The 12579-nt window shown below is 41.7% G+C and overlaps 1 protein-coding gene across 6 annotated transcripts in view; it reads left to right on the top strand.

Moving 5' to 3' along the window:
• Window positions 1–11865, top strand: part of LOC135916559 (protein fantom-like) — a 65177-nt gene extending 53312 nt beyond the window's left edge. For all 6 annotated transcript variants that reach the window (XM_065449982.1, XM_065449983.1, XM_065449985.1 and 3 more), the window contains 5 exons: window positions 685–877; window positions 4170–4254; window positions 10222–10312; window positions 11108–11150; window positions 11241–11865. In XM_065449982.1, coding sequence (XP_065306054.1) covers window positions 685–877; window positions 4170–4254; window positions 10222–10312; window positions 11108–11150; window positions 11241–11356 — 528 coding nt within the window. In that variant the 3' untranslated portion in view covers window positions 11357–11865. The remainder of the gene's footprint in view (window positions 1–684; window positions 878–4169; window positions 4255–10221; window positions 10313–11107; window positions 11151–11240) is intronic.
• Window positions 11866–12579: the final 714 nt, after the last annotated feature.

Here is a 12579-nt window from a genome sequence, read left to right on the forward strand (position 1 = left end):
AAATTTCAAGTGGTGAAGGGCCCTTTAAAATCCAACTACAACAAAATTTTACTCTGGCTAAATTGGTCATAAATTAGTAGTATGTACTACAGAAGCAATCTTGGCAAATGTACAGTGTTGCTAATTGTATAATTTTCTACTTAGCAGCCTTTAAATAGCACCTAAGCAGATGCGTGCACCTCGTGCTATGCAGATACAAAGCAAGTCCCAGAATGTTGCCTCCAAGATGTGTGCAGTTGCAGGTGGTGCCCTATCTCAGAGTTCATGCCAAGAAGCCACACATTCCAAGTCATGTGTCACTTCTGGCAAGCTGTAATGGTGGCATTTTCTTTTTTCAGTTTTGTTGTCAAGAACTATATTTTTTGTGAGTCTTTCCTGTGCATCCACTCATATTTCAAACGTAAAATTTTACACATATGTTACTCTTAATCTAAACTATCTGAATCTAGGCTTTTCAGTTGCAGTTGGTCTTTAAACCTTGCCTTGTGTGGAAAAAAGGAAGGCATTTTTGCTGTTGCATTTTGTAGTTGATACACTCTGTACTTATGGTGGTTACTAAATACATTTGTCAACAGCCTCAACTACGCAGCGTGCTTTGGATAATCTCACTGATGATTTTGCCAAATTAAGCCACTTCTTTTTTATTCAGTAACATGTTCTTTCACTCTCCTGTCTGTCCTCTAGATTTCAGATGCTGCAGTTTTCTCAGTGATTAACTTGGGATTTTTGCCTGGTGCTGCAGTATTGAAAAACAAGTCAGTCGAGATGCTTTTTGTTGAGTTCCAATTTCTCGACTGCTCCCCAGAAGAACTTGAAACACCAGTTGCCCTGCCAAAGCCAAAACCTCCGCAACGAATTGCCTTCAACTTTAGAAAGGGTAAGTCTTAGAATTTTGTTTCCATACTAATCATGCTACTGCAGAAAAGAGGCTTCGAATCACAGGGCATGGTCTTAATGCTCTTCATATAAGATTGTGCTTATCAGTTACGTAAATTAAGGCTGCTTGGCATAGCTGTTATAAACATTGCTATTTAGGGTTCATTGTTTGTGATGATAATGGTAAACATAGAGAATGTATGCCCAATTTATTTTAAAAAGTTTGTTTGTACTTACCAGGTTTAACTAATCATGTTTATCAGAATCCATGCTTATAAGATTTGCTTCACTAAAGTACTGTAGCACATTTAAAAGCATGGGAACCCTCCTGTTGCATTATTGAAAGCAGGCCAGACTAATAGAATTTCTTTTGTTTTGAACTACAATTTCACATCGCATACACCTTTGCAGCTTCTGACTTATTACTTGCAAATTGTTGTTCCCTTGTTGCATAGGCGTCTGTGTACTATTATTGCTTTTAATGCGAAGCATTCTTGACAAGTTCAACCCAGTATTCTGTAACGGATATCTGGCCTCTTTCACAAAACGCAAAATTGCTCAACACAAGCGGCTGATGTCAAGTTCCCTGATATCTACGTACTGACGTCTTAATTTTAACGCAATAGCGTTAAGGGCCTCGTGTCTTAGAAAATCCAGCATCGGTGCCCCATGTCCAGTGTTCAACATCGACTGTTGTTTCAGAAAAATTATTTCAAACCATGCATAACCAACCATGCAGGCCTTCCATGTAGCATAGAGAAGTTACTGAATTAATTGAATTTCTCAAAGTAAAATACGTCAGAAAAATTGTAAAGTACCACTTACACACAACCTACAGACATGATAGCGTCGGATTGTAATTTGAATATACGAGAAAACATAATTCTGTTACGCAGAAACTCAAGCACAAACGCATTTTTCAGTGTTTCTAAAATTCGTAGAGCAGCCATGGCCTCTGAGATTTGCGCACGTCGGCGCTCGCAAATCTGAAAAGCCATAAAGAGGTGCACCCAGTTCTTTGCAACACCTCCAGATGGTGCTCGCCTCTACTGCATCGTGGCCCACGCAATTTCTACCAGAAAGCTCGCCTTCGTGCATAGCGTTCGCCACCAGCGTTTTCCGGTAAACATTACAATTACATAAGCTGCAGTTGCTGGGAAGCGTGAGAAGCAGTCTGAGATCTTTTAACTAGGTATTGTAGGGTAAATGGTACATGTTAGTTTTAACATATTTTAGAAACGGCTGCAGATATTCGCATCAAATTTCACATGCTTACAAAAGATGTTCTTGGGTACAACATGAAACACTTTGTTTGTGTCTAGATGGTTTGCCTTTCCTGTGGCCCACTCACAATATGTTAAGTGTGTTTAATTATTTAATGTACCTTTCCTCTGCAACCACACAAAGGAATGTGATGATATTACACAATGTTATTCTAAATACTCATAGGTTATATCTGAACTAAAGAGATGTCATGTCCACTTTCGAGTTTGTACCCCCCAAAAAAATATCACGGCATGCACAGAACTACAAAGGGGGTTCTTAGAGTGTAATTGTTTCCAGTGTTATCATTCATATGATCAGAGATCTTTTTAGTTCAGAATATTTATGACTGGTTGTAGTACATGTGTACAAAGTTTCACTGGGATGGAATGAATACTTTCTGAGAAAAGGTACATTGAATTTGAGAAATTCATAAAATTTGTGAAAAAAAATAAGTTTTAGGTTCGCATACTGCTTGGGGATGCTCAAACTGACCCAGGAGAATACATTTCACTGCTGATCTTCTTGCAGGTATCTCCAAGACCCTTCTTAGTGTTCCTTTTTATCCATTGTCCTTTCTTCCTCTTGGCAGAGTAAAATAATTCTTCCCTGTCAACACGCTCTTTGTCCATCCTGTCGAGGGCAATATTACAAAACACACCTGGAACAATTCCAAGGGCCTCCAGAACAGCTCTTCGTGCAGAATTATCGTCATTGTAGTAGGCTACAGCATTGTTAGCTGCTGTCTTCAATGTGTAAGCACTAACAAACATTGTCTTAGGGCAGCGTTTGACATAATAGTTCTTTTCTGCAAAGGACTATTATGTCGTACTCCTGCCCTTCCTTTGAGTTGTTGACAAATTTGACTTTGCCCTGCCATCTGCTAGCCGGCTCGTTAGCTCAGATGGTAGAGCAGCTACCCGGAAAGGCGGTAGTCCCGGTTTCGTGTCCCGGAACAGGAAGGATTTTTCTTCAACGGTGAGGCTTTTCTTTCGCGGTACCCGTATGGGTTTCCTTTGTGGCTATTGCTACAATTAGGTGGATGTCTTATTTTCTTTTTCAATTAATATATGATATTTTAGTACAAATAATTTACTTGCCAAACACACACACACAAGCAAAAAAAAAAAAACACGCCCAAACGAAGAAAACTCCGAATGACAACGATAAACAAACTGGCCTGCGAACTCTGCCCGCCATTTTTAAACGCCAGGGTGCGCAGCACACTTAGGCACGACATTTGAACCGCTTTGAGCAGGCGCTCAAGGTCGCACTTCTGCAGGTTTCGTCCTCAAAGTGCAGTTGATTTTTGTGTGCCAAAATTGCTAATTCGATTTTTGGGGGTTTACCCTACCATACCCCCTTAATGCTATCGCGTTCCACCACTTTTCCTCACTTCAACCTGTACTTTTTGCCCTGAACTTAATGTTTCTGCTCTCTATCTCCTTTCTCATTGTCCAGCTCTTAAAGGCAAAGCTTAAGCGTCCTCCAAATTTTTAATAAAGGACCAGTACACACGAATCGCTTCTTTCGGTCGGCTGAAATAAGAGTAGTATTCATTTCAGCATACATAATGATTGATTTACATGAGGAAAAACAGCTAAACTTGTGATAGTGCGACAGTCCGCTTGAGTGTGGTCCCGCTGTGCTCAGGTTGCTCCTAGAATGCTCTACAGATGCACATTTCACTCACTCTACTTTAGGCACCTGCAGATTTCTAGAAACACGCATACCCTGTGCACTAGGTATGTGCCCCTTGGGCCACTGCGTATGTGCCAATCCACATATACTATATATATGTATATATACATAGACAGACAGACCCATAGGATAAAAGCATGAACCTTTTGCTGCAGATGACTTATATGATTCATGACAACCATTCTCTACCAAACCAAGTATGCTTTGCATTACGTTGATGCCAACTGGAGTTGAGTCTGCTTCAGTTTTTTTCCTTGCTTGTTTATTACATCTAGGTTCTATTATATGTCATTGCCAGCCTAACTCATCTCTCTTATAATGACTTGCAGTTGTTCATCTTGATGCCAACCGCCATCAGGAGAGGAGGGAAGGCCTGGCTTCAATGATGTCATCTAAAAACCCTAAGAGTGCCATGTTAGTAATGTTGCATTGCTTGCTAAGCATGAAATAGTTAGGGCTATAGTGAGACAGGCTGGTTATCATAGCAAGATTTTGAGAGCTTTATAAAGAGTGGATTCAAGTGGCTTTCATTGCTGAAGAGATCTTAGTGTACTGAATAAATGGTGTCAGTGTCACTGGGTGCACACTGGACACAGGCTCTTTTGTGGGTTGTCCCACTAACCTTGGGCCCAGTATTTCTAAAATTCAATTCCCCCATTAGTCTGACGAAATATTATATGAAGATTCAGTTCTGATGTAGAAAAGACTTGCTAGGTAATCAAGCTGCCATTTGCTTGAGCACATCACATAGTTCCTCTTCACCCTGCTTGATTTTGATGTAGGCCTGGAGTGACAATATTTGAAGTTTACAGTCTTAGAGGCAAGAATGCCAAGACTTGGGAAGGTTCGTTGTTTGTGCCATTCTCAGTTATGTGTTTATTCATATCGGTTTGTTCAAAAGAAAAAATTTTTCTGTTATGCTGAAAATGAAAAACCTCATAGCTTAATAATAATAATAGTGCTTTAAGATCTGCCATAAAGGTGTTTTATCATTCCTAAGAAGCAGTTACACAATTAGAAAAGTGAATGCAACTTTCTGGCTTAACTTGCAATAATTCTAAGCTCTGGTAGTATTGCTAGTATTAAAGCAACCCTGAAGGTGAACATTAAAGGGCCCCTAAACCACTCTGAGCTTGAAAGTTTATGATTTAGCGGTAGACGTTTATCAGCCGACAACGAACATACAGCCACAACAATTTTTCTAAATGATGCAGTAATAGCAAAGTTAGTTTAATAATTGACTACGCAGCCACCGTGATTTCTCATTTGCCTTCATTACCCTCCGCACGGGTGCTTTCTCCTCCTTGCTACGTACTATCACCAACTCCTTGCAGTGCAGCAAAAGCTGAAGTCGCATCAGCCAATGAAAAGAAGGGGTTCTCCATTGTGCACCTCTGATTGCCCTCCACACTATGCCAACTGAATGGAAGCTTCATGGAAGGATTAGTGGAGCACAGTGGGCAAGCTCCTGCCTCCCTTCTCAGAATACACAGCCAGCTCTTGTCATGTTGGCAGTCTTGTCCCTGCTTGACTGACCAGTTGACAGCTTTTGCCCTTGACACATCATGTGCATGTCCCTGACATGCAAGGAAGGGACTGGGAAAGCCCAGAGATGAGCACAGGATTGTTTTTTATTTAATTTGAGACTTCCCTGCAGGCATAACACTGCCATATTTGCCAAAGATCATCGTCACAACATTCTGTACACAATGCACATTTATTTAAAATGTGTTCAATATCAGACGAGGTTTAAGGACCCTTTAGGCTAAATATATATAACTTCAAGTAGCAAATAGAGTCATTTTACCAAAAACAACTTCAGCAAAGTGGACAATGACGAAGAGCAAGCGGTGGTGCAATTTTTGGAATTAGGAACTAGCTCCTTCAGACACACAGGGTGCACCACAGCTACTTAGTTTTTTACATCTCACATTTGTATTGAGAGCAAAGGAGACAATTTTTTTACTCAATATTGTCGCCCTTGGCTTTGATGAGTGCTTATAGACCTTCAAAGTAAACGTTTGCTGTGATCTATTGGATGTTGTGGGAGAATCCCTCTATTGTCTCCACTGATGCCTTGAAAGCCTCCACGGTGGTTAACTCACTGGTGCAGGCCTTCTCCTACAGAATGACCCACACATAAAAAGCTTCCAGGAAGGAGGGGAGGAGAAGGGGTGGGGGGAGTCTTTAGCTGGTATAAGTTTAGGCATGTGAGCATGACACCACAGCTGGTGGGGTATTCTGTAAGTGTCCACCTGGTGAACATGTCCTTTCTGTCTGCTGCTGAAGTGCTGATTGGCTGGGGGCACCTGTCTCTTTCCCACGCGTACCACAGCCAGCGAATCAGAACTTCAGCAGCAGATGAAAAGGACATGTCCACTAGGTGGACACTTACAGAATACCCCCGTGGCTCTGCTTGGATTTGCGTGCAGGGCCCCTGTCCCACTAGGAGGTCAGGTCTAATTGTTGGAGTGGGATTGTGACAAGGGAAGCGAATGGGTCTATAGCATTTCATCAGGCTAGGTTTGCGTGTCAGCATTGGCCCCCTTGTGGCAGAAAAACAAGGGGAGTATGGCACTTTGCAGGCATCTGAGCCCAGACCACGGCCGGTTCAGGATGACTAAAGCTCTTTCATCAGCTTACACTTTTCTTTAAGTAGTCCCAACCTATCAGGAGCCGCTGCTGCCTAGTTCCGGTTCCGCTATTGCCTATTTCCGGTTTTTCCACTTCCGGTAGGAAGTTTCTGTGCTGCTTTATTCCACGTGGCTTTCCATGTTGTTTCCGCACTTGCTGAGAACACGCACGCTCAAGCAATCTGTACGCATCTGTTTCGAGAGTGTGAGCACATTTATAGGCTGTCGCTGAGCCCCAATGGGCAAATGAGTTCGTCATTCGATGCTTCTGCAATGCCGTGTATGTATCACTCATCATCTTCATTTTTCAGGCAGTGTCCATTCAACCCCTACACATAGCCTGAATTTACGTCACACAATGCGCATCTTTTGCACCATCAGTACATGACATATATTAATCGAAGCAAAATCCCTACTCTTCAGCTTATGCACATACAACCGTTGGTACAGTCACGGAGAAAGCAGCGACAGCGGCCATGGGCAGAAACATCATGGTGGCACTTCCACTTCTGTCAGTTGGAAAAGAGGCAGAAAAGGAGAGCAGGTTGGCACTACTTAACTGACAGCGGTAGCAATAGTGAAGGGGCTTTGAGGATGACCATCCAAGAAAAGAAAACCGTGCAGCTGATGGTATCAGCCAACTTTGGCATTGGGATGAGCACAAAAGTTTTGGTTACAACATGTTACAAAGAGTTTTGGTTGGCTTGTATGATTAAAATGATTCCATCAGAAAACAGTCATCATGTGCTCCCCCTTTGTAACATGTGCCAATGGCAGCAGGCACTTTCTTGTCTTTCCTTTAATATAGCAACAGCTGTTATGGGCTCTTCCCAACGTTGGAAAACAGTTCTTGGCAGTTTCGAGAAGCAGTTCTGAAGGAATTGACCTGAATGTGCAGTCTGCTTGCTTTGTGTTGTTGTACGGCATTCACAATAGGGTGTAGCATGCTTTGCACACATTCACCAGCTTCTGTTTCTGACAGCATCGGCTATGGAGGAAGAAAACTCCGAAGAGGTCCTGACATTACTCATAGTGATGCCTCATGGGGTTTCTGTTCGTGGTACTCCTACCCTTTCAACTTTTTGCAGCTGAGCTAACCTCCCTCTTGCATTGCAATGGCCCATCCAAGACTAGCAAACGTGTCCTCTTGTTTACATACATTAACTGTGTGGCTTTAATTATGACTCACCTTGTACATGCGATAGCGTAGCAATCAGCTTCATGAGAACGGTGGTACGGCTATTTGTTCTACCACTCTTTCATTAGACATCCTTCCCTCCATCTTTGGGGCCTTCTTACTCACCAAAACAGCAGAGGAAGACTTGTCACAAGCATGTTGGGATGTCTTCGTTTAGTATTGGACTACAGGACTTTCGGTTTGACTTTTTTGATGTACCTATATTGAAATACTAAGCTAAAACTGATTCTGTCCACTGTGTTTGCAGAAGAATAGAATACAAGAAAAGAAGTTTGGGCTTTAATTCAAATTTTGGTTTGCCTAAGGTGGCTGGTTGCAAATATGAATTGTCAGAAAAAACAAACTCTCCAAAAGAGAAAACAAAATCTTTTTTTTAGAAACGTCAAGTTTAAAAAAAAAAGGTTTTCTCCTTTGGCGAGTGTTAATTTTTTCTAACAATGTTTGCTCCTCGCCAGACAATATTTTGTCGAACCCTTGACTAAGTAAATATGGACACTCTGGAAATACCGCATCCATGGATACGTTGATTCTGCACATGAGTGGTGCATCTGAGCTAGGGTTGAGCTAGGATTGCATCTGAGCTAGGGTTGGGCAGTGACTAAAAATTTAAATCTGAATGATAGTAAAATTTCAATTAGTCAATTAACTGACTAATTGTACTTGTTGATTTACAAACATCACCTAAAGAAATCGACAAAACTGGTTATTTATGAACATGAACTTCCCAAAGAAAAAAAAATGTGCTGATTGAATTTTAAGTTTCAATACTTGATCAGTGCCCATGTTGTCGTATTACTTCCTTTTGTCCGTGCCCCTTTTCACTGTTACCAAAAGAACAATGAATCCTAACCAATTCGCCCACTTAACTATCTTGCTTCAATACTTGTTGTTGGGCTAGTTGGTTCATCTTATTACACAATGTTAAGACGCAACGGAGGGTGGCAAAAAGTTCAAGACAGGAAAGAGCATCTAAGTTTTTTGGAAGCAGACGGGATCACATTTATAGGGAAAGGTGGCAAGGTGCACAAGTACTTTTGCACACAGTAAAAAGAAACAAATTCGCATCTTTATCCCATCATACAGTCCAAAAACTGTCAGTCTGTGCTGCATAAAGCCACAGACATATCGCTTACACAGACGTCACATTTCATATTGATAAAATAAGCCTACATTAATTCCCGTGCCAAGGAATTTTTGCTTCTACCAAGTATATGCAGATATTGGAAAGATCTGGCCCACACATGCAGGAATCACAGTGCATAGGTAAATGTGCACTAATCTTATCCTTGACTGACAGCTCGTGTTCTCTTCCCCATCATTGACACAACGACCCATCTGGCCAATATGCACCCTGCTGCAAGTGGAATTTTGTGCACCACGTCAGCCGCGCAGGTCACATACAGCCTTGCATGCGTTTTTCCACATAGGGTCAGCTTCTGCAGGCCTGAGATGCGTGGGCACAGGCCAGCAAGCTTCCGTGGAGCCGAAAAAACAACAGGTACTTTGTACCTGTTGGCCACTTTTTTTTAAGTTGTGACCCACTTTATGCATGTACGGAACAACCTGCGCCCTTTTCTCTACTAACGGCTTCGCTTCCCGCTTGTCCTTAAGTTCGGAAGGGGGGTTTCTGCAACTGTGACATATGAAGGGTATCTGGCTGAGCGCAGCCGTACAACCTGATAGTCAACTTTCCTGCATTTTATGTGAACAAGACCTTACCAACGCCACCTCAAGATACATGGAAGCTATTGCCCTTTTAACAAGCTTAGTATGCAATGAGTCGAACGTTAAAAGCTCTTAGCATGAATGCGGACAGTACGCCCAGCATATGTGTCACCCAGAAAAACGTTTCTGGACAACACATATGCGCCAGTTCTGATTACTGTGCACAACCGTAATTGAATACCTTCTCCTATAGATGTGTTCCTGTCTGCTTCCAACAAACTTAGTTGCAAGTGACGCTCTTTCCTATCTTGAACTTTTTTTTTGCCTTCGGTTGTGTCTTAACATTGTGTAATGAATCGTCAGTTGCCTGCCTTGCAGCGACACTTTGCATGAGTGGACATATCAAGCTCACTTGGATGCAATTGAAGGACCCACTGCAGAGGCAATGATGCTTGTTAATGTTCTCTAGTCATAGGGAATTCCACTGCTTATTAACAGTTCTGCCAGCTGCGCTGAAGAGGTCCTCATACAGCATTGAATTTTCCTCCACTGGCTTGAAATTCAGGTTGCATGGGTGGCTTTTGTCCCAAGACCCACAGGCTTTACCTTAGTTGGAACATTGCAGCTTGTGTTCCCTTCCTGGTTGAGCAAGCGAGGCAGGGTTATCGGCACTTGCCTGATGTTATTCAGGATCTTGCAGATTAATCATGATGAAAGTATCAATTGATTAATCAGCAGGTTGATCATTAAATTGCCCAGCCCTAATCTGAGCTAGTGCAGGATGTCCTAGAACAGCATTAAACAATGCATGTATGCTCTGGCACTTTTTTTTAGATTGCTCAACACTTTCATAATCGGTGTTTGACATGTGTTGTACTCTTTCAGCATAAAATTCACAGTGGTGAGTGAACCTTTAGGCAAGAACAAAGATGCCGAGTGCCAAGATGTTGGTATCGCCATAGTTGATTTGAAACAGGCAAGTAAAATTTAATTTTATGATAAGGCTGCAGAGTTGCAAATTTGCTAGAGCAGCTTACTCACTGAGAGACAGGCTCATGGATATTAGGGGCCTGCAGCACTCCTCTTGTCATCAAGAGAGTTTCAGATCACATAGGAGCAGGCCACTTGCAGAACTGCAAGTCACAATCAGTGGCTGAGCATTGTGCAACCATGCTGCACTTTATTTGCTTGCAAATGTGGGGTACTGTCTCTTTTTGAGGCAAATGCTCCAGTAATGGCTTTCACCTTTATGATTGCGTTTGTATGTGCCCTGATGCAAATGTTTTGACGGATGGTAACAAAGGATTAAATGTGGTAAATGACAAACAGGAAAGTTGCAAGGCCTTGTTAGTAAGCAGTGATACCTTATAGGCATAAGCACTTCCATGTTTAACGTCCATGATTTTGACATTTTCTGTTGAAGCTCAAAGGCTTTTTGGTGGACCTAAAAGCTTCACGAAGTCATGCATGGCAGCAGTGGTGAAGATGTCTTTGACGGAAAATGGGTGAACACTAATTTGTGCAGAGCCTTGAGGCGCATGATTTGGGCTAGCATCACTGGGAGAACCATTCCAAATGGTAACAAATGAATTTAAAATATATATAAAAGAACCCTAAGGTGCCTCACTCTTTGGTAATGCACAGTGCAAATAGCTAGAAAAAAAAGTGAGAAGTTACATGCAACATTCTGTCAGCACGAATGTTACATGGTTTGAATTGTGGGAGCCTTATTTCCAGTTCACATTGAAAGCTTCAGACTTTTTTTTCACAGATTGTAAAGTACGGCAAGGACATTATAGAAGAAGATGTTGATGGTAAGTTCTATCTTAGCCCATTTTGCGACTGTTGGTTACCTTCCACAAAAAAAAATGACGGGTACTTATACAGTTTTTTTCTTCTTTCAGTTCTTGACACAAGGAACAACAAAGTCATCGGAAAACTGAATGTTTCTATCGAAATACTTGCGGCACTGAAGCGCATCCTGGCTGAGAGCGAGCATACTTCTCATATGTCTTCATAGCTTTAGCCAAAGATTAAAAGCTTATTGCTACTTACCACAGCAATATATATGAACGACCCCATAGAGAAAGACATTTTTTTGCCTTGATGTGTTCCGGCCAAGCTCACAGGTAGAGCAAGTTTGTAAATTTTGATTTGAAAAAAAAAGCATGAGGCAACAGCAATATTAGCAAAGCCAACATAAAAGAGATAGATCACACTGGAAGTGTGCAGTTCACCTTATCCATGCATTTCTACTACATCGTAAATAACTGAAGTAGGCTTGTGCCATGTGGCTTGTCTCATTTACTGCCTTAGACTCAAACTTGAAAGTGTGAAACAGTCAATTGTTGGGTAGAGTTCATGTCAAGCATTCATCTGTCAGCACCAACTTCTTTGCAGTGAACAGTTGCAGTGTGCTTGAGAAAGCATGTGCACATTTTGTAAAACAGATGCACTTTACATGAATGTACAAATGTACTAATGCATGTTAAGGGCATGCTAATAAAACCCATAATTAGTTGTGTATAACCTGTGTATGGTGTGTTGCTTCTTCTTTAAAACTTGAAACTGCAATGTTTGTAACATAAGATGGTTGAAAGATTCCTAGAACAGAAAAATAAACCCAACACTCAGGTCGGCGAGTTGGCTATTTTCATTGCTCATAAGGTTGCTAGCAGCACTTTATGTTGAAACTTGATGCTACGCTCTTTCCTATTAAACTGCACAGCATGTCACTCAATGCCAGTAGAGGAATATAAAGCAATATTCCTGTTGATGGAAGGCCATGACGCATGATACACATTTAAAAAAAAAAGTTTGAAAGGTAACCAGGGACTGGAATTTTGTGGGAGGCACCTCTGATTTAATTAAAACAAGCTCACACAAACAGGTGCACAAAGCTTCCACATGTGGTTGCCACGGCTCAAAAAGCAGATGTCTCCAGTACTTTCCCCTCTTCTCGTGACAAGGTTATAGAAAAGTTTCTATTGGCTTGTCAGCCTTCAGCCAACGAAAGTTGCAAGCACAGCAGGTAATCCACTATGCAATGCGACTGTGTTATAGCCATCTGCGTCAGAGTTTCATACAATAATTACTAGAGGTAACTCTGGCACCAGTGTCTATGGCGGCTGGAAGCACACGGCCTTTAGCACAGAAGCCTGATATTGAAGCCATTATGCCATGAACGCATGCATCAACAAGCAGCATAGAATTCCCAGTAAATTTCTCGTGGGCATGCGAATG

Source organism: Dermacentor albipictus, chromosome 1 (assembly GCF_038994185.2).
Source record: "Dermacentor albipictus isolate Rhodes 1998 colony chromosome 1, USDA_Dalb.pri_finalv2, whole genome shotgun sequence".
In the NCBI taxonomy this organism is placed as follows: Eukaryota; Metazoa; Arthropoda; class Arachnida; order Ixodida; family Ixodidae; genus Dermacentor; species Dermacentor albipictus.